The sequence below is a fragment of the Sturnus vulgaris genome, chromosome 2, assembly GCF_052056855.1.
Source record: "Sturnus vulgaris isolate bStuVul1 chromosome 2, bStuVul1.hap1, whole genome shotgun sequence".
In the NCBI taxonomy this organism is placed as follows: domain Eukaryota; kingdom Metazoa; phylum Chordata; class Aves; order Passeriformes; family Sturnidae; genus Sturnus; species Sturnus vulgaris.
The window spans coordinates 106,073,565-106,098,438 of NC_142244.1; the positions used below are offsets into that span (position 1 = coordinate 106,073,565).

Genomic DNA, 24,874 nt, shown 5'->3' on the forward strand with positions numbered 1-24,874 from the left:
CTCAAGGCCTGGCCCCACAATTATGCAACCAATTTGAAGGCACCTCTTCACATCCATGAGGTTACCCATTTAATTTCTGATGCCTTGAAAACTTCAGAGCGCATCTTTCATGGATCAACAGTAACTTTCTCCTTCAAAAAAGAAAAAAATTAATTCCTATTAACTTTTACGACAAGGATGAGAAAACACCTCTAGACAGGCCTTAGGTTTCAACGCCAAATTATTTCTAATTTTCCATAGTCCACAAAATGCGACCCTCACCCCCTCCCCCTTTTACTGATTTTACTGCTTTTACGTGAGTGCCAGTGGCCCCCGCGGAGCGCCGTCTGTGTTCTACGTGGGGACCCGGGGTCCAGCACCGCACCCCGCTGCTTTCCGCAGTCCTTGTTGTTCCCAGCAATTCCCGCCGGCAGCCGCGCCCCGCGCCGGGGTGACCCGAGGCCGGCCAAGCCACGGCCCTCGACCCGCGTCCGCCCCAGAGCGGAGGCACCGCACCCTAAAAACCCGAACCCTAAAAACCGCTCCTCGCCGCGCAGACCCGAGCCCAAGCCTGCGGCGGAGGCGCAGAGCCTCCGGCCCGCACTCCAGGGCCGGGCCGGGCTGGGCCGCGGGCCTGGCGGCTCGCGGGGGGGGCTCGCCTGGCATGGAGGGGTCGGGCGGGGAGGGGGTCCCGGGGCACCGCTTCGCTACGCGGGCGCACGCCGAGCCCCGGGCGGCGCAGCGCGGCCGAGCCGCGGAGGAGGCGGCGGCAGGAGGAGCCGCGGGACCGAGCGCCGCCGCGCCGCCCCCGCCCCGCCGCCCCGACCGCCGCCTCGCCCGCCCCGCACAGGCCCCCGGCCCACTCGGCCGCACCGGCCCCGCGGGCGGGCGGGCGGACGGCCCGAGGCGGCGGTGGCGGCGCGCTCCCTTCCGCCTGCTCCTGGGCTCTCTCGGGCAGTGACGTGACGTGCTGACGGCGGGCCCGGCCCGGGGAGCTTGGCCGCTTCCACTCAGCTCCGAGCTCGGCCCCTCCCTCCCCTCCCGCCCGCCCGCCCGCCCCGCCGCAGCCGCCGCCGCCGCCGCCGCGCTCGGCCCAGTCGCGCTGAGAGAGGCCGCGCCGAGCGAGCGCCGCCGCCCGCCACCCGCACGGTAAGAGCCACGGGCCGGGCCCTGCCGCCCGCCCGGCCCGGGCCTCCCCCTGCCCGCACAGGCCGCGGCGCAGGCCGCGAGGAGGCCGCAGCTAGGCCGCGACAGGGCTCCGCCACAGGAGCGGGCCGCGGGCTCTGCGCCGGCGGGTCCTGCGCGCCCGACGCGGCCCGGGGCGGCGGGGGAGGTGGCGTGAGGAACGCGGAGTGGAGGTGGGTGACTGCGGGCCCGGGGGAAGGCGAGTAGGGCCGGTGAGGGGCAGCGGGCCCGGCCGGGGGGGGCTCGGAGGTGTCTGGAGGAGGAGACAAAATGGCGGCGCGCGGGGGGGGGGCGGAGGGCGCCGGCGCCATCTTGAATTAATCGCTCGCACAGCCGGGGCCCCGCGCGGGCCGGGCCGGGCTGGGCCGGGCCGGGCGGGGCGGGGGAGCCTCGGGGCTCCGGCAGGGACCGCCCGCAGCCTCCACACCCTCCCCGCCTCCCGCTGCCACACTGCGAGGCGCAGCGGAGCGAGGCGCGTTCGGCCCGCGGCGGCTCCCTGCGCGGCCGAGCGGGGCTGCCGGCCGGGTCGTCTCCTGCCCCGCCATCTCCTTCCTCTCCTCCGGCCGGGGATTCGGGCGGCGCGGGCTCGGCAGCGCCGAGAGCTCTCCCGCAGCCGCCTTCGCTCACTCGCCCCGTAAGCAGCCCCCTAATTCCCTTGGGGCCCCCTTGGTGCTGGTTCAAAGGTGCGCCTGGGGATCGGACATTTCCCTAATTCAGGTTTCGTTAAGAATTAGCTTATTTGCTTTGGAATTACTGTCTGGCGCACAACATCTCAGTGAAATCTGGAGAAAATCCTTTTCTTAACCAATTTCTACAAATACCCACCACTGAACTACAACAAAGAGGAGAATGACTTGAGGGGATTTTTTTACGAAATTGCAATGAAAACAGCAGCACTGATTCTCCTGCCAAAATTGAGGGAGATGCGTCAAGAAATTAGCAACTGAATGATCACATTGTTACATTTGTAACATCGTTTTTGTTCCTCCTTTTCTCCACCTAGTACTAACGGGGGTCATTTTCAAGGCAGGAATTAAATCCTATAGGAGGGTAATTTTTTTTTTTTCTTTTGCTTTTCGTGTGTGTGTGCCTGGCATTCCCCACAAGTGGGTCACGTCAGGCGAGTTGTGACACTGCAGCAGTGGCGTGGACCGAGCCCAGAGCTGCCTCGGGAGCAGCGCGAAGCCTGGGTGGCTCGGGGCTCTGACCCAATTGGGACATGCCAGGCGTGCCGCAATTTTTAATGGGCTGTAGCAAGGCACGACGGGAACATGGTTGTGGCTGTACACTAAGTCATCCCAGCGTGGGTTGGGGCCAGCACTTGCACGTGGGGAATTTTGCTAGTTTATGCCTTGATTTGTACAATTTCGCTGCCTGGGTATTTAGTTTGTGGCCTTATTGTAAATTAGAAGTAGGCAAATGACTATGCTATGTATATATTTTTCACTAGGATGGCTCTTCTGAAATTTCCCTTTTTTTTCTCTTTTTCATTTTTCTCCATTTCCTTTTTTCTTTTTTGTTAATGAGAGCAGAGAAACAGTTTCTATGGAATATTAAACCTCTTTTAAGGAACTCTATTTTTAAAGTTGCTCCTTCCTTAAAATATGACAGCTTGTCTATTTCTTTTTATTTCATCTTGATTACCTTGCTAGATCTATTGAACCAAGGACTAGTGCACTGTCTACATTGCTTCTCTTGACTGATTGTTCTCACTTGTATTTTGGAAGATTATTGCTAGTATAGTAATACCTTTTCTTCCATTAATATTTAATTTTCCATCTGTCCTTCCACTTGAAAATGTTACCTTGACTTCCATAAAGCCAAAACCAGCCAAGTCTGAGTAAATAGGTAAGAATCAGTTTGTAAAGACTAACTGAACAGAATTAAGTGTATTGCAAAGTTATATTAGTTCTTGATCCATGTGAAGCTGGAATGGACCCAAGTCAGGTAAAAGGTGTAGATGTTTAGTTCTTTTCAGAGGTTATAAAACCTGATTCTGGGTGCCTCCATTTTTTTTGTCACAGTGGTAGAAAAGTGTTACCAGGATTCCTGATATTTGAACAAAGAGCCACACAGTTGAGAAGGACTAGGTGTAGGGACATGGCTGGGCACCTGCTTTTCTTTGAGAATTTGGGTTCCCAAGCTGGAGCTGAAAAATTGATTCTGTTGGCTTTGATGCCACAACCAGGTCCTGAGGTGAATGTCAGCTAGAATGTTTGGAAGGATTGAGAGGAGTTTCTGTCCTTCCTGAAATCTTGCAGAAAAGCGAACAGCTGGAATTACTTCCTAGCCTTTATGGTACCACAGAGCTTGGGATGCTTGCCAGGGAGTTGAAGATGTTCTCAGTGGTGCTTGCAAGAAGCAGCTCTGGTATTTCTCATGTCACAGAGCTGCCATTACAGGTACAGAGCCCGGTGGTGTTCTTTCCTTTGTGTGACTACGTCTTGTGCTCCTGTGCTCACCCTCTGCTCAGAAGAGCAAGCAGGAAGAAACAGTGTTTTCTCATCTCCTGGTTAGAATGCTCAAACCCTGAACTGATTTTGGGAATCTTTTTGTATTTTTTTTACCTCAGCCGTTGACAAATTATTTTATGCCTTTTTGGACTGCACATTCTGATTTGGACACTTTCATTATTTCAGATAGTTCAGTTAATTCCTGTTTTAAGTGCCTGCATTCTCTTTTGGTCTTCTTATGGCAAATTTCTATGGATGTGGGGCCTGTGTCCTTGTGGAGCACTTTCAAACTCTTTATGGTCCTGCACAGGGGTAAGAGTTGATGTGCATTGACGTGTTGGCTCGGTCTGTATGCTAAAGCACATTATGAGAAACATTTAGTAAGAGATTCACTGAGTGAAAGCATAAAGTTTGGTTCTGCTCTGGAACAAGCACCAAAGCAAATGTTGATGGCTTTTTTAAGACTCATGTCCATGCCCATGTGCCCAGGAAGTGTATTTGGTTTGTTGGAGCCTGAGCCTTTGTTTTGAGCACATTTTGCCAGTGTAGGTGAAAAGACCTGGCCAGTACAGAAGAGGCCAGAGTTATACAGTGTGCAGGTGTAGAGTGTGCTGGGCTGTCAGTGCTGTGAAACTGCACCTCCTGAACACCACGGGGACATTTTGGGTTTAGCATCTGTTGCCTGGAATCCAGGCAGCAGCAAGAATAACAGGAAAAGATTGTGTCAGCAGGACTTACAGGAAGCTGAAAAATAGTGATGGAGACCTCCGTGTCTCATGGGTGAAGAGGATAGACAGAAGGACAGTGAAAGAGTGCCTCATTTAGTGAAGTGAGGAATTTAGGGAACAGATAGGATAGGGAAACTACAGGCATGAATCATAAGAAGTAGAAATTTGTGGTGGAATGATGCTCAGGTGGGTGGTGAAAGCCGGAAGCAGAGAAAACGAATGCCAGTTCTTCCAGCAGCCGGTGGTGAGCTGACACTTCAGGCTGGTCAAGTTGCAGCAGATCACAGGCTGATGTGTTTGATAATACAGCCCTCAAAAGCACAGGCACAAAGGGCACCTGAACTTTTCCCAGAGAGCTGGACACAGAATTCCATCTTCTTATGTCTGTGTTGTGTGAGGAGAGAGGCAGTCTTACTTCTGCCAACCCTTTGTACCCTTTTCCCTGCTACCAAAAATACCCCTTGCTGATACAATCTTTGCTACAAATGGATGAGTAGCAGAGGTTTGTGTGAATGATGGGAGTCTACTGTAGTTAGAAGCTGGAGGGATGAAATGAGCAAGGTGAGGTCATGAACGTAATATTGGTGCAGGCACACCAGAAGTTGGAAAAGAAGCATCAGAAGAGAAGAAACTAAACAGTGAAGGCAATCGGAAAATATGACAAATGGGAAGCGCTGGGTATATACCGAATAGATGGGAGGAAAGCAATTTGGGTATGAATAATTCTTGCTAGAATTACTGTATGGAATTTTGTTACTCTGTTCTTGTTTCTGTGGCATGGCAGAAGTTGGTTGTCATCAGTCAAGCTATTTCTTGCATCTGAGGCTGGGAAACACTTCTCTTCTGCTCTTGGTTCTGAATAAAAGCATTGGGTGAAGAGCTGTTCCTCTTAATAGTGGGCACTTCTGGTGGAAATGCTTGACAGTCAGAATAATTGGGAGGTGATTTATGTCCAGTTGGATACCACAATGAGTTGTTAGGACAGCTGTCTTTAAAATACAGAGGCCTTCCAGCTGAGCATCACACAAATACAGAACACCTGGGAAAATTATTAGTGTTCCACTATTTTTCATTCAGTTCAATGTCTGGCTATATTTCTCCTTCAAGTTCTATAAAATATAAAGCCCGAGTGACTGCACTGGAGGCTGGACAACACCCGAAGGAGAGTTCCAGAGGTGAAGAGTTGAGAAAATTTGGGCTAAAAAGTGGGGCAAGTTTAGGAAATACTTGCTTTAGATTATGGGTTTAGATCTGTGTTTTGGACTAGTTAATTTTTTCTTTTTTGTAGCACTTTCTCTGGTAAAGGCTTAATGAATGCAAATGTTGGTTGATGTAATTTGAAAGGGTTATGATTCTTATGGAAACCTTGGGTAGAATCTTGATGTTTTGTTTGTCTTTTATGAAAGTATCACAGAAATGGGGAGCTTTCTGCCTGTGACTGTGAAAAATGTTTGAAGGACGAAAAATAGCATCTTCCACTTCTACAGAAATACAAGCAGAAACATGAAGCAACATTCTCTTGCCTCTTGTTCATTCTGCATATAGGAAAATAGTTGGACTCAAATGCAAGGGAGTAGTACATGTTTATGTTAGACTGCATTTTACCTAACTAGGTTTGCCTGATCTTAACTGTAATGCACATATGTAAGCAGCAGAATTTAGATTGCAGTTTCACTTTTTTGAAAGTATTTTAACTTTGTGGTCTTGTTTGGTTCTTCCATTAGGAAGATTGAAATCCTAAATCATTAGGCATTGAAATGTTGTCATGCTGTTGAAAAATTTTGATAGAACATGACATCTGGTAATTTTTGAGAAGAACTAACTTGTGATACTTGTGGTACTTTGTCTTAGGGCAAGAGTTTTGAAAATATTTACAGATCTAAGTGTGAAAAAATTTGACGTTATGCTCTGGAAGCAGTTCACATTGATTTTAGTTCCTGAAGTGACTTAAGAGTGAACTCTTCTTGACTGTTCAAGAATGAACACGAGGACATCAGAACTGGTGTGCATTTCAGATATGAGCTCTCTATGTTTAACTTATATTGAGCCTTAATGATTTGACAGTTCTTTATTCCTTCCCTTCCCATAGGGACTTGAGTTCCTTGAGTAGGAGTATGTCTAGGCTTTATCTTAATTTCTTTTTTTTTGTTGTTGTTGTTTGTTGTTAGATGATAAGGAAACAGTATTTTCACATTCCTTTATGAGTTGGTTCTGTGTTTGTGAAGCCATAGGGTTTTGAGAAATGGACCCAGAGTGTTGGACCTCACACTCTGTTTCAGACAGTGGATGTTTGGTTATCCGGAGTGGTATTGTTAGAATCCCAGACTGAGGGACCCTGAGTGAAATCTGATTCATCTTAAAGTCAAGAGGTGCTGCATGTTAATTTCCACGCACCCAAAATTTCAATTTTTTGGTGCATAGAGAGTGGCAACCTTCTTCACCTAATACAAGTGAAATAACCTTTCTTCTTTGTCTTCTACAGACACTGTGACTGATGAGAGTTAAAGGCCATGGATGAAGATGGGCTTGAATTGCAGCCACATGAGCCAAATGCATTTTTTGATCCAACAGGTCTGTAAGGAGATAATACGTAGATAAGAGTGTTCACATTAGATGCAATTGACTATTGTTTATTCTGCCTTTGCTTGGAAGTGCTGTGCTGCATCAATGCTTTTCTATAGAGTAGTCGCTTTTGAGTTTGGGTTGTTTTTATTACTCAGAGCAATATGAATGAGCTACTGTTCTTCCAGTCAAGTAATAGTTGTTTCGGTATTGGGGGAGAGTCTAAAAATTTCAAATCTTTTCTGGGAGAGAAAGTCTTGCTCATCTTAATTATGTTAGCATCTGCTTTGGACTTGCTTTATCTACCTATCTTAATAGTTCATTTGCTGTTATTCCTGTTTTACTAAAGTGCAGCATAGCGTAAAAGTTGAAGTGAAACAGAAGTAGTTTCAATTATTAACCACCTCATGTGAGACAGTTTTACAATTTAAGTATTGTTTTAATTGTGTTTTTCAGGAGCTGATGCAGCACATATGGATGGAGATCAGATTGTTGTGGAAGTACAGGAAACAGTATTTGTTTCAGATGTAGTCGACTCAGATATAACTGTGCATAATTTTGTTCCTGATGATCCAGACTCTGTAGTAATCCAGGATGTCATTGAGGATGTTGTTATTGAAGATGTTCAGTGCCCAGACATCATGGATGAGCCAGATGTGTCTGAAACAGTCATTATTCCTGAGCAAGTGCTGGACACAGACGTAGCTGAAGAGGTCTCTTTGGCTCATTGCACTGTCCCGGATGATGTTTTAGCTTCTGACATAACAGCAGAGACAATGTCTATACCAGAACATGTACTGACAACTGAGTCAATGCATGTACCTGAAGTTGGACACGTAGAACATGTAGTTCATGATAATGTTGAAGAAGCAGATATTGTCACTGATACTCTGGGAACAGATGTTGTTTCTGAGGAAGTCTTGGTGGCAGACTGTGCATCAGAGGCAGTGATCGATGCTAATGGAATCCCTGTGGAACATCAAGATGAGAAGGGCAACTGTGATGATTACCTTATGATTTCCTGTAAGTGTTTGGGTAAAGCCATCAAAGTTCTCATGATACGGGCTTGAAATATCTGAGGGAGGGCTTAAGATCATACCCAAAGCAGAGTTTCTGTATTTTTTATTGAAGTGCAGATCTCACAAATGTACTCACACGGAGGGATTTTTTGGAGCGTGTACCAGCCAGAAGTTCTGGTGAAGCTAATGGAGAGAAATACTAGCAAATGCACCTCTGCTTATCAGTTATTTCTGTAGCAATTTATAGCATATGAACAAAAGAGTAAGAATTCCAGTAAACCATGTGCCATATACTTACTAAGAACTGAAAGAAAATTAGTGTGATGATGTTTAAAAATGCTTCTATGTGCAGGTTACTAAGCTGACTACTAAGACATTAGAGAATCAAAAATACTTCATGGAAAAGAAAGAGTAAAAACCCATGGTTTCTTAAAATCCAATTCTCGACCTTTTTTTTTGCTAAGACCCCACCTCTTGCACTCCATTTATTGTTGGATACAGCCAGCAGCATGGTTTTATTTGCTGTTAAAATGTGTTTTCTTCTCTTGATTAAGCAAAAGACAGAGGTATGCAGCTAAAAAAAAGAGTAGCTATTGCTGGTCATAACTGAAAAACTGGGAAGTGAATATCTTAATCTCCCTTAGGAACAGTGGCACAATCCATTTGAATCGTATTTCAAAAGGCTTAAATAGAGAGTGGAGAAAAATAGAGCATATCACCAATGCTTTTTCTACTGAGGATATCCTTTTGTGTGAACTAGAGTTTACTCTGTTACTTATAGTGATTACTCAGTGCAGCACCTAGGAACATCACAGTGTCATGCTGAACATTTATTTATTGTAGAAATAGAAAAGCTGTGTTAGGCTTGTTTGTTTAATTGCCATTTCAGGCACTTGAGTTTAGTGTGGTGTTAAATGATTCCATTGATGAGGTGTACTTCGTGCTCTGCTTCAGTTATCTTTTTTCTTTTTTTTTTTTTCTCCTTCCCCCCCCCCTTTTTTTCCCCCTTCTTTACTATTGGACACATTTTTGAAATGTATAATAACTTGTTTTAATTTTATATTCTGTACTTACGAATTTTAATGTTGCTTCTCCTTACCTAGGATCACTGCATTTCTTAATTTATCATCTCTTGAGTTCCTTGAGTAACCTTGTTGCAGCCATGTTTTGAGTTTATATGAGGTACAGTTAATTCTCTATTATCTGGGAAAACAATGAAATGGGATAATGCAAAATATGGATCACACAAAATACTGTAAATTAAACTGAAGGATTGTACTGAGGTGAAATAGGTCAGGGGATCTGTTCTGAAATTGTATTGATCCAGACTGATAAATGCACTCTTGTCTAGTGTGGTACAGATAAAACTTTCTGATACTGGTCTCAAGCTGAATCAGATGAAAACAGCTCAAAGGCTTCTGAACCTGCTGTGTAGTTAGACAACAAACTGGATAATCTGTCTATGGATAATTGAGGCCTGATTCTGGTGGAGATCCTTCCCTCTTCCATATCCCTGACTGTAGCTCTTCAAGGCACTGTTGCTCCTGTCTCTGCTCACTCCTCCTGTGCAGATTCTCCTCTTGCAGCAGAGCAGGGACTCTGAGCTGCTGCTATGGAGCACTTTGCAAACCATGTCTGTGTAAATCATGGAGAGGGATGGGTGGATGTGTGTCCTGTTCATCGCTGGCAGTGGCTGAACAAGGACAGAAAGTCTTGATAGAGGCCATTTTTGATGATCCCTGTCTAGCTGGGAAAGCTTAGATGTACCAGTTGTCAACACGTGGTGACTGGCAGGAAGCACAGAAATTTAATTGTTCACTTGTGCTGGGGTATTCTCCATTTTCAGTCACGTATTTCTGGAGTTTCATGCTTTATTTATCATTAAATGTCTCCTGCAGTGTACTTTGTTTAGATTCAGAACCTTAACTAAGCCAGTATTTAAAATATTCGTTACTCTACAAAATATGCATTATATTTGTGTTTAATGTTTTACAGTTCATTTTAAAGGGAAGTCCCTACTACCACCTACTGTGTTTAAAGCCTGCATAACAAGTTCTTCTGGTTGTGAAGGCAGAGTCTGGTGCTTTTCCATCAAGTAGAGGCTGTCTTGCCAAACAGTCTCTTTGTTGTATGAAAAATACTATTTGACTTAATTTTTTTATTATTTTTTTTGTTTGCATCAGCAGTATACGTGTTCATTGATCTGATGCCTGTCTCAGTTCTTCAGTTGAACTTAGTTTTCAAAAGGTGGTAACATCCAGCCAATTCAGTTTTGGGTTTTTCATCCTAACTTGTAAATTTGTGTTTGATTCTGGCAAACTCCCTGAACTGCAGGGGCAGATGTTGTAATGTAATCTTGTCTGCCATTACAGTAGCCAAATGTTGCTGCTTCCCAGATCTGGGAGCTAGACTGTGTTCTTCAGAATGCCTTTGCCTGTCTTCTCTTAGCTAGGCACTTGAAAAGCAGGGGATGACACTTCATGTTCTTTCTGTCGTAGGTTTCTCCATCTGTTTTCTTCAGTGGAAGCTATTGGCAAAATCTTTTTCCTATTTTGTGTCTCTCTTTAAGCATTTCCATTTTTGTTCCTAATGAGCTGAGTATACATGTATCTTCTTGAGATAATTTTCTTAGCTTTATCCTGAAAATTCGTGATTTGAAATGATTAATCTGTGTGTACATTTTTTTTAATGTTGTGTTTCTACCTTCTTGCTTGGTTTCAGGCTAGTTTGTCTTTTCAATGAGTACAGTTCCTGTGGGTTTCATTTTGTGACTTTGCTTCAATGAGCTCAGTATTTTAATACTTCTTTTCCCAGTTAAATTTAATTTAGCTTTGGCATTAATATCCTTTTGCTATCTTCATTTTCAAGGTAGTGTTTCTTGGCGCCGCTTTATATCGCCAGTTACTTTTTGATGTACTAAATTTTTTTCTTGGATACTTTGTCTTTGCCCTCAAGATTCATTCTTGTTCCATGGTAGATTTGGGGCACTTACAGCAGAGCAGAATATAAACCTACTAGTTAGTGACTTGAAAAAGATGAAAAGAGGTTTGATACCTTTTTTTCTTCTGCATGTTCCATAACAAGCCAGTTCATGAGTTGGGTCAGGAAAGTATAAATTGTGCTGTGACTCACACTGGTAGTAATTATTTGGTATCTTGGAAAACCATTTCTCTGTAAGTGAAACAGTAGTGGTGAGATTAACTGGTGTTTGTCAAAACAAAACAAACATCCTGCATTTACTAACCAAGGAAAGCAGTGCCCTGTGCCTGGCAATGGAGGCAAGATGGAAATTGAAATTTTTTTTTGTCTGATTTCATTCTGTTTGGCGAAGACAGACACATCCTCTGGCATTAACTGATTCTATAAGATGAAAAGTTGTATCCTGATATACTCTTACTGCAGTAAAAATAGTGAAGCACAGAAGTTCAGGGGTAGTCTGGAAAGAGTGAAGGGCAGCCTCACAAGGCTTAAACTGCAGGTTTAAGAATTTAAATATTTGCAAATATGGGAGCTCTGTTGTATCCACCCATCCATCCCCTTGCTTTTCTCTGAGTTAGACATGTCTCTTGTTTGTTTTATCTGAATTAATACTTTTCATTACAGGAGTCTGAACCCAGAGTAACTCACAGAGAGAGAAAGGTTTCACCTAGGCCTGTGAAAGCCCATCTTTTTTTCATCCTTGTTGGATGTTTAAGTTGAAAGCAATGGATCTGATGAACCAAGCCATAGGGTTCATGCTTTTCCTTAGGGCCATCCAGTAGACTTGGAGTCAAGAAAGCAAAATGCTTTCAATTGCTTTTTTGACCTAAATATCTCTCTTTTTTTTTCCCTGGAGGTTGCTAAAGATGCAGGAAATTAAATTTTTCTTCCTCAGAGGTAGAACTTGCTGCCCTGCCTCTGTCTGGCCACTGGAGTGGCACCAGCAGTTGCAGTTCAGGCTGCTCAGGAGGTTGCCCTGAGAGGTGATGGAAATAAGAGTTACCTTAGGCTGAGTGATGTCTCAGAGTTTGGTCTGTGTGCTAGGGGCAGAGGATGAGAGGGACAGGTGTTAAATCCCAGTTGGGAGCTCAGGAATTACACCTCTACCAGATAAGTATCCTGGGGGGACCTTTAGATGCATAGGATATACTCATGTGTAAAGGCAATGGATCAAAATGAAAATGGGATAGATTTCTCTTTTCCGTAGGTTAGGAAACCTGCTTTGCCATTCAAGAAATAAGTGTGTGGTAAAAATAGCTTCAGTGGACTGGGAATTGTCTGATGTTGAGTGAAGTAGATGTTTTTGTCACAAATAACTGAACAAAGTCAGGGGAAAACAGAATGCTTTTAATCTGTTTTAGAGAGAATAGTTAGTAATGTTTTTTTCCATTAAGAATGAGTAAATAGGGTTGTTTATTTTGTAAGCAGATAAGTGTCCCATGATACACATTTTTTTAACGGCTAAGAGAACCATTTGGGAACATAAAGGCTGACAAAATAGATGATACTTGTCTAATTGCTCCATTGACACATTTTTAAGGTCTGTTTAACTGGTGTAGATAGACTTTTCCTTAGGTTGTTTTGGTGTGTTTTTTAGCAATAAGCAGTGGGTACTTGAAAAAGATTTGTGCTTAAGTGAATTTTATTTTTCACAATCCTTTTATTTTCCTCATTAATCCCACATAGAGGAGAAATGGTAGGAAAGAATAAGTGTAAAAAGCTACGGAATCCATTAAAAATAAAGGCAGTTATATTTGCATTTTTTAATTAGAAATAAGCCACTGTAAGGGTACAAAGTCTTTATCTGCCTATCCCTCAAATATTGATATAAAAAACTAAAAGCAACTTCCTGGGGAAAGTGTGTGTGTCATGATTAAAGATGTTCTGTTGAAGCAAATCAAGATCTTGGCCTAATATTTTTGCTTCTGTGTGAGGAAACTGGCCTCAACAGCGTTTTAAATATGGAGTTTATTATCAATGCATAGGAGCTTGTTTCTGTCCCAAAAATACCATTGGATGTGTTTTAATAGAAGGGTAGAGATACTGGAGATAATTGTTCTTTGGCTGTTACTAGTTTATTACATTATTTTTTAAGATTAATTTTAGTACTTTCTAGGAAAAAAATGCTGTCATTGTGATAGATCACATAGAATCTGTTGTTGTTGTTGCCTATATCTTTTATTTCTTTGCTTTATTTTTTATTCCTTACTAATTTTTTACCTGTTGGTCTCTTTTTGTTGATTTCCTTACAAGTGCTAACTAGACAGGTTTTAAATATGCCACGGCTTTCATGTTGTGTGACACCTTTCTTTCTCATCTGTTTGTGCGTTTAATAACAATTCTAGCATTATCTTTATACAGAAAAATTCATGCAACATTGGAGAAGCACATACTTATTTGTTTTTTGCAGCTCACAGTATGCAAAGAGCAGGCTGCTCTAATCAGTGAAGTCTGTGAAGAATTTTGGCAAACTAACCATAGACTGCATTCTTGCAATTCATGTAAAATAATACTTTGTCTAGTAATTTTTCTGGTTTTAGGGTTTTTTTGTTTTTTTAAACTCTGAGATTTTGTCTGTATCCACTTGTTTACTGAATGAAAGCTATCAGCTTTAGGGGGGAAAAAATCAGACGTTTAAAGTTTTTAGTATCCAGTTCATATCTGATAAAATGGAGGCACAAGGTATGACAGCACTGGAGTATGCTAGCTTGAACTTTTTTCTAGCATGTGACTTGTGATTAGTTTAGTAATGCTCAGTGGCTCTACTTAAAAGGAAATGGTCTCTTAGAAGCTTACTAATTCTTTTAAGTACTTTCTTTTGTTTGGTTGAGGTTTTTTGTTGTCGTTGGCTTTTTTTTTTTCTTTATGTCAAAGAGGAGCAATATAAAAGAATATCAGCCATGGATGGTAATTTTTGGCACCCCTCGATGGGCTATGAATTCAAATGAAAAATTAATATCTGGTCAGAGTTCCAACTTCAAACATTGATCAGTCAAGTATTTCTGAATATTATTTTCTCTGATTTTGAGACTGAGATAAGGAGAGAATGCAAAAACTTCTGGCAAATATTAAATAGAAAGCAAATTCCATAAAATGGTGCCAGTGAATTAGTATAAATAAATGCATGTATAGCCATAGGACAAATTACCTTGGAAATGGTACTTTCTGTAATAGATGCCCATTCTCTTTCACCTTGTTTGTCTCTTCTTTTGATTTTTATATTTATTCCTACCTTTTTCTTTCCACCCTATCTTTCATCATGTTACCTGTCTGTTAATATTCTACAAATATTTCTGCTTTTCAAGCCCATCAGGGACTTAAGTTTTTAAAGTATTACCACCTGTCAAGAGTGAATTTTTTTCATTTGGATGAGAAAAGTTGGCCTCATACCTCCTACGCATCAATTTCCTTACCGTTTAATGGTTCTTTTAAAAAATATTTTAACCAATTGTTATATTTTTAAAACATTGCCAAATAAAAAGGGAATTCAGGGATAAACAAGCTCTAAGTTGTGTAACTTTTTTGTTATGTTGGATAAAATTAAACTTAGAATCTTGGAGAACTTACTTCAAAGCATGAATAGAGAATGTTTTTAAGACCTAGAATTCTTCTGTTATGTGAAAGTTATCAATGGATATTTCCATATATAAATGGAATTTTAAAACTCTGGTTTGGTTAAAAGAAATGGGCCTGTTTCACGTCATGCACTTAATTTTATTTTCTCTCTGACTCAGCCATGGTTTTCCTTCCTTGTGGGTATGTTCCAGCATCAGTTGATCTTGGTGGCAGTCTTCCCTTTTGGCTTCAGAGGTGTAAAGTCATTCTACAGTGATTTGAAAGCCTTCCAAGTACATGTGCCTGACACGAGAAACAGCCAAGTTAAGAGAGAGCATCTACATAAATGTAGTGTAGGAACAAAAGCAAGTTTTCTTTTCTGTCAGAGTTCCAATGACATTTGGTATACCATGGATATGACAAAGAAGTCATGAAAGTCTGTTAGTAACTGAATATACACTGTGGAGCTACATTGTTAATGTGATTCAGAAGAACATCTTGAGGCTTTTACTTTTAAATGCTTTGGAGTTTAGCTACAGGATGTTATGTTGTCCCGTGATACAAAGGAATTTTTAAAATATCCTACTGAAACAGTCTGTATGGTGGCCACTGATCATGATCTTGGCATTTGAGTATTTAAGTTTTTTCTGCTGTTCTTTTGGTAAGGAGAGAGACAGACTAATTTATGTTAGTGCTTTATAATTAATGTTATTCATATTTTTTGTAATGATGCCTGATTGAGAAATTGTACTTAAATATAGTTGTGTTTGATATGTGAGACAGAACATGTGATAGTTTATCTAATTCAAAGGCTAATTTATTGATTACATGGCAAGAAAATAATAGTAATAACATTTTGAGCTTTTTTCAAAGTATGTATTAAAATAAATTTAAGAATGCAGTTACTGAGTAGTAAAGCTATGATTTATTTATGAGGGTAGTTCAAATGAGTGCTAGTAAAGTAAGCATACTTTGTGAAGTATTTGGTAAGTGCTAGGCATGATAGGTAAAAATTCTTCACCATTTATAGGTCAGTTCTTAGACTTCTATTCGTATAAATTCCATCTTTTCTCTCATGAACTGAAGTCATGCATGACTCTGAGGGAGTGACAGTAAAGTCACAAATTACAAAAGTATTCTGTCTCGTTAAGAATTCTTAAATAATCTGAACACTGACGAAACACCTGGGGCTTCTGACAATCCTCCAAAGGTCTTGAGATGCTGGATTTGATTTTTGTGAATGCATATTTACTGTTTTTTTTCTTGAAAACCTGTTCTTGGTAAAGTAAGATGGGGGGAGGTACCCATGTACAGTATGCCTCAAAAATCCAAGTGTGTTCCTCGTAAAGTTGACTGTCAGCCACTGGTATGTGGGATTCTGGGCAAGTTTCAGCAGTTCAGGCTGGAGCTTGGTATGGATGCCCTTCTGGAGACGGGAGAGCAAAGTTTGGGAGTGCACAGGGCTGCAGCAGGAGTGCAGTGCAGGGCCCTGTCAGGAAGGGCACCAGGGACAGGTTCCCAGTGCTGCAGTGGCAGGGCAATGCTCAGGCGCTGTGCTCCATCCCAGCTGTGGAGGGCATCAGCAAAGTGGAAGAGTTTTTTCCTGGAGTTGCTGTTGAGGTTTCCTCTCCTGGCAGCTGGAAAAGCAGTGCTTTGCAGCAAACAGATAATACTTTTGAAAAGAACAATTAATAACTTAGTAGTTTTGAAGGAGAAAGCAACTCGAACTGAGAATAAGCGAAATTATGCCACAGAGTGAAGTACTGATGTGTACTTTCTTCCTACCATCATCTTGCTGCAGATCACAGTTCCCTTATTAGCATTGCCTGGTGTGGTGCTCATGCTTCTAGTTCTGTCACTGCAGCATTCTTGGACTTTCACCTTAACTAGAAGATAACAGCTTGAACTTATTTTTGTGTTTATTGTCAGTTTTTTTCAAGGATATGAAAAAAATATTAATGGGTAGGTTCTTTATCACAACTTCATAATTTTAAACTGCTTCCAAATTTGAGTCATAAATTAATAAAGTCTTTCATATATGTCTGTCTGCATATGACTGGGTAATTGTAATAACTTGTTTTTGTAGTGGATGATGCTGGTAAGATAGAACACGAAGGTTCTGCTGAAATTACCATGGAAGCAGAGTCAGAAAGTGGCTCTTGTAAAGTGGATGGCATTTGTCCAGAAGTCATCAAGGTCTATATATTCAAAGCAGATCCTGGAGAAGACGATTTAGGTAAAATACACTTGTTTGAGAATACTCCAACCTGACACTTGAAATTTTGCATGAGACTGTGGTTTCTCTCAAGTGGTCTGTAAAGACCTGTGAGTTTGATACTAAAGAGTTGACAAACTTCCAGTTTTTTTGTGGTTTAGCATAGATTTTGGTCAAGTGTATTTAAAATATTTTGCTCTGGTCTTCCTAATTAGGGGGCACAGTAGACATTGTGGAGAGCGAGCCAGAGAATGACCACGCAGTTGGATTGCTCGATCAAAACAGCAGTATTCGTATTCCAAGGGAGAAAATGGTTTACATGACTGTAAATGATTCTCAGCATGAAGACGAAGACTTAAGTAAGTAGGTGGCTTTCCTTTGGGAACAGGGATTTTCACTTTCAGCAGTGCAGCATTCCTATTTTTTTTTAACTTCTTTTTCTCTTAGATGTTGCAGAAATAGCCGATGAGGTTTATATGGAAGTGATTGTAGGAGAGGAGGATGCCGCAGCCGCCCATGAACAGCAAATTGATGACACTGAAATTAAAACTTTCATGCCCATAGCTTGGGCAGCAGCTTATGGTAAGTAATACTCAAAAGGATTATTATTGGTGACACAGCGGCAAAGTGCCAGGGATTGGGTTTTGGAGGATGTCTAGAGTATTTGTGCTTTTGTGTTTGTTTTTAGGGTTTTAGTTTAAGAATGGTTTCTTCGCATAATGAGCCTTAAAAAGAAAGGAAGAGGGAAATTGTTAGGCTGACTACTTCTTGCTCCTATTTAACAGGCATTTTCCTTCATATTTTCATGATGTGAAGGAGGAAATACATGAGCTTCCACTTAAAAAATTGAATCTCAAGTACATCTGTTCCTCAGAGTTTTAGGACACAGTGAGAGCTGGCTTGGGAGTAGAACTGAGTATTTTTATTGGGGGGCAAAAAAAGATGGCAGATGGAAATATTTAAGATTAAGTGTAGCAGTGAAAAGCAGCACTGAGCTCTAGCTTGATTTAGGTGCTTTCTAGAAGGATCATATAAATATGTGATTTCACTAATGGCAATAATTAATTGATTAATGACAAGAAGTTGGAGGGAGATATTAAAATTGTAGCAGAAACTTGAGGGTATTTCCAGCATGTAGAACTGTTTTTCTTGATCATTGGCATGTGAACACCAGCTGGTGCCCACAAACTGATTTCCCAAACTTTTGTAAGCTTAAGACCAGAATTTAATCTGAAACAAATGGTTCTGCGTTGCCCCTTTCTCCTTCTAAACAAAACAAAAGAAATAGTGGAGTAGGAGACAAAACTTACACGTCTGCATGATGTGGATTGTGGTGATGGTGCCAGCAGGTAGTGTGCCGGGAATACAGTGGGTGGGGGCTGGAATCTTGGACATCAGTCCGGAAGAGCAAGATTTCAGGGAGCAGTGTGTGTTTAAAAGTTACTTAGGGGATGGATGGTAGTGCACCCAAAGCTTTATCTTAGGCTATATACTGGTGAGCCCAGTTTGAGTGAGAAGGAAATGACATAAGCCAGTCTGAGTGGGCATTAAAAATGAAATTGAATGAACTTGAAAAGTTGGATACTAAACATTCAGTGATTTTGGAGGAGGAGGAGAAAATTGAGCAGAATGTATTAAAAACGGTGAGATGGAATTGAAAGGAGAATTTAAGAATTTGGGAAACAGTGGAGTGGTTGCACTGTCAGCAGTAAGCAACCTGGCCTGCAGGGTGAGAGGTGGTGGGGACAGGGAGAAATAAAGCATGGCCTGAAGGCCTGAAAATGGCAGAGGAACATTTGAGCTAGCATACAGATGAGAATCTTCAGGCTTTGCACATGTGCCTGGCTCTGAGTCTCCTTACATTAATCATGAATATTAATTCTCAGCACTCTATGAAAGGAAGGCTGTTGAGCATTTTGCACTTTCTTCCACTTGAGTCTTCCTGTCTTATTTGTGTGCTTTGCTTTCACTAGGAAATGTTGGCTTTTATTGATTCAAGTAAATAGTTGACCACAAAATTTATTATTAGAAGTTTGCTTATGCCCTTAAATCACCAGTGTTAAACTGATTGCCAATAAATACTATCTTGAATGTATTTGTAATTTTCATGTTTGTTTCACATGCAGTGATACCATTTGTGTATTAAACACAAAGCTCTATGAGGCAAAGATTCTTTCCTTCTTTCTGTTACACAACACTGAGCATGCTCTATATTGCCAGTAGAATCTGTAAGTGCTAAAGCATCAGGTGTATAAATAGTAAGTAGTGTACTTTGTTTGCCACTTTATGGGCTGTTCAGAAGGATTCTTCAGTCGCAGCTCCAGTTCAGAAACTTGGTGTGTGACAAACTTCAGTCAGGTGAATTCAGACCTACAGAAGTGAATGAGAGCTCACACACAAATGTATTTCAGGACTGAAAAGAAAATTTGGCACAGTAAATACTGTGACATGCTATTATTTACCAGTGTTAAACATTTTGGGTATAATTTACAACCAAAGAGATTTTAAAATGCTGCATTTGAAGGATAATTCTCTGTGTAATGAAAAGCCATTAATTCCTGTACATTATGTACTCCTGTAAAATTAGGTTAACAAAGCTAATGCCCATAATACCAAGCATAATTCCTAATTTACATGGTGAGACCTTTTGCAGCTTATTCTGTACATGATTGCAGTTTGATTAAATGTGCAGATAATAATTAATCGTTTCTGTTGCTACCATTGTAGAATTTGAGCTCGAATTTGAGCTGCAGTGTTGGTAGGTAACGTTTTAACTTCCCTTGGTAGGTAATAATAACGATGGCATCGAAAGTCGGAATGGCACTGCAAGTGCTCTTTTGCACATAGATGAGTCATCTGGACTTGGGAGATTGGCCAAGCAAAAACCAAAGAAGAAGAGGAGACCTGAGTCCAGACAGTATCAGACAGGTGAGTATGTGGTGCCTGGCTCTCGTTCATCCAGGCACTTGCCCATGAACAGATGTATGTGGAGTGTCTTGTAAAAAAGAGACATTTGGGGAATTACTTGGTTGACAACACTTCTGCTTTATAAATGAGTGCATATTTTATTTTACAAATTTTAAATATATGAGTGATTTAGATTGTGGCAGGTGTTTTAAAGGAAGCCATCTCTAACACAGGAAAAAGTATCATAGCAAAAGGTTAAAAAGCTATGTACTTAACTTGCTACACCCATTTTAATGTTTAATGTAACTTCTTAAAAGTTATTTTAGATAAATGGTATTCTGTAATACTGCCTTTTAAAAACTCTTGTCTTTAAAAAAATAAGTTGTCGTTACTGAAAATGTACAGAACAATGCATTTCATTATATAAGCTCAGTAGGTAACTGGAAAGTCTGAATATATATAATTATATATTAATGTTCAGTTGTATAACTTCTATACCCTTTCCTGTTTTAATGGTAAAGTAAAATTGCCTTGATGTTTGTGCCTATCTTTTTCCTTTCATCTGTAAGAACAGAAGTGCTCCATGGCATAATTTGGTTTCTTCTGTTACTGTGTTATGGTCAGAATATTTATTTGGTTTGATAGCATTGAAAAAAACACGACTTTTTTCTTCAGTGTCCTTGCCTTAAATAATACTGAAAGTTTCTTTCCAAATTGTGACCTAACTGTAGGAGTTCTGTTTTGTTTAGCTTGAGTTAGAAAACTATGCAAATTAAAGTTGGCCTTTTCTATTTCCAGCTAGTCAGTTCTCCTTATAAAACATTTTTGGACAAGACAGCTTTTTAAACATGCCTAGGCAAATTCAGGGTAAACAAATCAGGGTGATGGATGAGTGCAAATAATTTCCAAAGCTTTCAGGTTTCCGTATGTAAAACATGTTCTCATTGATTCCTGCTTGGTACCTCTTCAGATTGTAGCTGTGACAGATGGCTTAAGAAGGAGGTGTTAGTTTGGGGGCATCTGAATTGTAGTCAGTAGTAGGTGATTAAACTGCCAGATTAAACTTTTATCTACAGATTTGTGGAGAGTCAAGCGAAGATCATGTGCTTTGCTTACTAGATGATACTCAGTTTAACAAGCTGGCTGCTGTTCTTTGCACCAGCTGTTGGTTTTCTGCATGTATTTAATGTGTGAACTCAGTCAGAATTCTTCAAAATAGAATTAATTGAGGTGAAGAACGTTTTTGGTTGTCTCCATCAAAAAACTGTTTCCTTTCTCTTAGTAATAAAAATGAGTGCAAGTAGTAGTTCCCTCAGTTTCTTCTGTGTAACTCAGTAACAACCTTGTTTATTGTATAGTAAAACGTATGTGTCCCATCTTTCTCAACGATTCATCTTAATTGTTAACATCTGACATTTACTGAAGTGATGTATAATATTGATCAAGGGTTTTTTTTGTTGTTTTTCAGCAATAATCATTGGCCCCGATGGTCATCCGTTGACAGTCTACCCCTGCATGATTTGTGGAAAGAAATTTAAATCCAGAGGTTTCTTGAAAAGGCACATGAAAAACCACCCGGAGCACCTTCTTACTAAGAAGAAATACAGATGCACAGACTGTGATTACACTACCAATAAAAAAATAAGTTTACATAACCACTTGGAGAGTCATAAGCTGACCAACAAAACAGAAAAGCTTATTGAATGCGATGAGTGTGGGAAAACCTTCTCTCATGCAGGAACTTTATTTACTCACAAGATGGTGCACAGGGACAAAGGAGTTAATAAAATGCACAAGTGCAAATTCTGCGATTATGAGACAGCAGAACAAGGGTTACTGAGTCACCACCTCTTGGCTGTCCACAGCAAGAACTTTCCTCACATTTGCGTGGAGTGTGGCAAGGGGTTTCGCCATCCGTCAGAGCTCAAGAAGCACATGCGGATCCACACTGGTGAGAAGCCCTACCAGTGCCAGTATTGTGAATACCGATCTGCCGACTCTTCCAACTTGAAAACCCACGTAAAGACTAAACACAGTAAGGAAACGCCCTTGAAGTGCGATATTTGTTTCCAGACTTTTTCAGATACCAAAGAGCTACAGCAGCACACGCTTATGCATCAAGAAAGTAAAACACATCAGTGTTTGCATTGTGACCATAAGAGCTCAAACTCGAGTGATCTGAAACGACACATTATTTCAGTCCACACAAAAGACTATCCTCATAAGTGTGATATGTGTGATAAAGGCTTTCACAGGCCTTCAGAACTGAAAAAACACGTGGCAGCTCACAAAGGTAAAAAATTGCACCAATGCAGACATTGTGACTTTAAAATTGCAGATCCCTTCATTCTGAGTCGACACATACTCTCAGTTCACACAAAGGATCTTCCATTCAGGTGCAAGAGATGTAGAAAGGGCTTTAGGCAACAAAACGAGCTGAAAAAACACATGAAAACACACAGTGGCAGGAAAGTTTATCAGTGTGAGTACTGTGAGTATAGCACTACAGACGCCTCAGGCTTCAAACGGCACGTGATTTCCATTCACACAAAAGACTACCCTCACCGGTGTGAGTATTGCAAGAAAGGTTTCCGAAGGCCTTCAGAGAAGAACCAGCACATTATGCGACATCATAAAGATGTTGGGCTGCCTTAGTCTCTTTCACAGACTTATGGCTGGAATTATAAAGGAAATTTGCCTTTCAGGCAGTTAGCTTATTTTAAAGCCAATCACCTGCGATCACACACACACAAAAAAAAAACAACAAAAAAAATACTGTGCATTTGATTTGTTGCTGTATAAAAATAGGATTATTGCTTGTAGTTGACTTTTATACCTTTTGTTCAATAGCGTGTTCTGAATTCTATTCAGTTTGTTTAATAAATGAAGAAAAGATGGCAACAATAAAGTTGCATTTAATAAAGTAAACCCTGTCTCTTACTGAATTTTTCAACCGTAATAGTTTAAGTATATTTATCTTACTGACCTCGTTGATACTCACAGTGTCCATGTTAATGCAGTTTTGTCGTGAATTTTAAAAATACAAAATTTCTCTTGATAAAATTGTCAGAGGTGTGTATAAAATGGGGAATTGTCATGTTGACAGTAAAGTCACTAGGGCCCACCTGATTGTCCTGTTTTAACTATACAGACTTTGTGGCAGGTTAACTATTTTCCGGTTGAGGAGTTACAAGTCTCATGTCGTGTTTTCATTCTGGTTTCAGAGAGAAAAATATTTTAAAAAATGGTTTGGGGCGGTTTTTATCTTTCCTGGGCAAATTTAAAAGTATGCGCAAATATTACATTTATTGTTCTGTGCTTCTTTGTCTTTGAAAGGTTTTGTGTGTTACAAAAGAGTTGGGTTTTTTCCACTTTACTCCTGTCTTAAATGTTGGAAACGTAAAGTACTCTTGTTCCATTTGCAGAGTTAACAATAGATCACACCTGTCTGTATGTGCTGGTAAACGTACCTCAAACTTTATGCTTTTATGTATGTTGGTATTTCTTTGAAAGAGCAGTTTGTGGTTCAAGTCACATTTTTATTGTTAGTTGTTTTAGAATAAAATTTACGACCAAGAGGTGCCTCGATTTTGGAAACCAGATATTTGCAGTGAGAGCTTAAGAAAGGAATGGAGCAGAGCAGATGACTTCGTAAGGAGTAGAGACGTTGTAACATAGATATCCTTAATAAGAGAAGTAACTTATGATAGATGCAGTTCTGTTATTAAATTTAATGTTTTTCCTGAGCCATTAGGAGCTGTGTTCAGCTGCTGCTTATTAATTAGTACAGTATCCAGAATTAACCCAGTTCTTTTAATCTGTTTATAAACAGCTGGGAGAATATTACAATTATTAGATGTAATTTTGCCACCTGAAGACTATTATAAAGTAGCTCCATATCATTTGCTAATTGCAGTGTAAATGTACCAAGCACAAAGTCATGTGCTTTAAGAACAACCTTGAAGCAAAAAGCCCAAACCATTTTAATTACAGGCCAGATTTTAGGACCTGGCCCTGCTCCCCTTGGTCAAATTCCCACCCCAGCCGCTGTTTGATGATGGATTGCAGAGTTCAGTCCCGGCTGTCTGCCAGATGAAGATAGATTTGTAACCAACAATCCACTAATGGAAAGGCTTCAGAGCCTGGGCCAGTGTTAATTCCTGTTTCTAGGCAGGTGATCTTCCAGTTGAAATCAAACAGGAATTTTAGTGATGGTTTCAAATCTGGGGTGATAGAGGGAGAAAGGTTTCCTTTTTTGGATGTGCATCTTTTAGGCCTTTTGTATTTTGTCTTGTTACTGAGCCCTGCCCCTACTGCTCATCCCTCCTGTGTCACTGTAAGCTGAAATTCTTGTCTGTAGTGTGCAGTTCAGGAGAATCCAATGCCATGTCACTGCCTGTGTTGTATGATGGTTTTTTCTTTCTTTGCCTGCTTGCAGTGCCCCCAGACTTGCCAGGTGTGCTCTTGTGTAATATTGCTACTAGCAGGCCGTGACCCTTTAGCGTGTAATTCCTGGCTGTGCTGCCTTGTGCCTTCCTTGAAATCCCCGCTGAAGCCAGTGGATTTCCTACATGGCTGTAGTGTCCGTTGCCTGCTGATGCCAAACCAGATGCAGTAAAACCCAGCAGAGATTCTCACTCGCTTCTTGCAAAATACCTGCCTGTGACTACTTTTTTTTCCTCTCTTATGTTCAAGCATTTTCTAACTGGAAACCTGGAAAGTGTACAAAATCTGCATAAATTCCCATAGTAGTGCTGAGGATTTTTAGCCATTTTGAACTTTATTTTTTTAAATAAGCTGAAAGACAAAGAACACAATTTTACACATTTTCTTTCTCTTACGTAGCCTGGAATCATACACACTTTTTTTTTTTTTTAAAGCACAATGTTGAAACTTTTTTTTTTTTAATAATTAAGGGTTTGGTCAAGTGGATTTTGTAAAATGTATTTGTCTGTATAAAGAGAAAATGAAATTATAGTTATTGTTAATGTACTGACATTAGTTACAGGTTAGTTTTAATTCTTAAATAATTTGCTTAGCAAATGCTATAAAATGGATGTTTCAGTTTAATGTTTAAAAAAGGTACAGATTTTTACAAGGACATAATATAAATTATTGTTCTGTAGAAAATACCCTGTTAAATATTGTATATGTCCTTCCCTCTGTACACTTTGTAAAAAAGACAAAAGAAAAAAACAAAATACATAGAACCATATAGGGATGTGTGACATTATTGTAATTGTGTACTTGATAATAACGTGAAAAATAAAATTCAAAATATTTTCCTTTTAA

General features: G+C 40.7%; 2 protein-coding genes across 5 annotated transcripts; one reads left to right on the top strand and one right to left on the bottom strand.

Moving 5' to 3' along the window:
* On the bottom strand, window positions 1–2,980 carry LOC148224947 (uncharacterized). Its single transcript, XM_088159349.1, has 3 exons — window positions 2,969–2,980; window positions 296–1,872; window positions 1–131 (listed from the first exon to the last, which is right to left on the bottom strand). Exons 1-2 carry the CDS (start codon window positions 2,978–2,980, stop codon window positions 334–336), a joined length of 1,551 nt encoding a protein of 516 aa, XP_088015475.1. The 3' UTR covers window positions 1–131; window positions 296–333.
* ZFX (zinc finger protein X-linked) lies at window positions 1,026–24,874 on the top strand. Of its 4 annotated transcripts, none has more exons than XM_014879733.2 (8): window positions 1,028–1,128; window positions 6,828–6,916; window positions 7,364–7,930; window positions 16,547–16,696; window positions 16,891–17,034; window positions 17,123–17,257; window positions 19,463–19,603; window positions 21,051–24,874. In XM_014879733.2, the coding sequence occupies exons 2-8, from the start codon at window positions 6,856–6,858 to the stop codon at window positions 22,235–22,237; spliced, it is 2,385 nt and encodes a 794-aa protein (XP_014735219.1). In that variant the 5' UTR covers window positions 1,028–1,128; window positions 6,828–6,855; the 3' UTR covers window positions 22,238–24,874. The 4 variants fall into 4 exon arrangements, with proteins under 4 accessions (XP_088016456.1, XP_014735219.1, XP_088016455.1 ...); XM_088160329.1 differs by lacking the exon at window positions 1,028–1,128 and adding an exon at window positions 1,319–1,337; XM_088160330.1 differs by lacking the exon at window positions 16,547–16,696 and having other exon boundaries at window positions 1,026–1,128.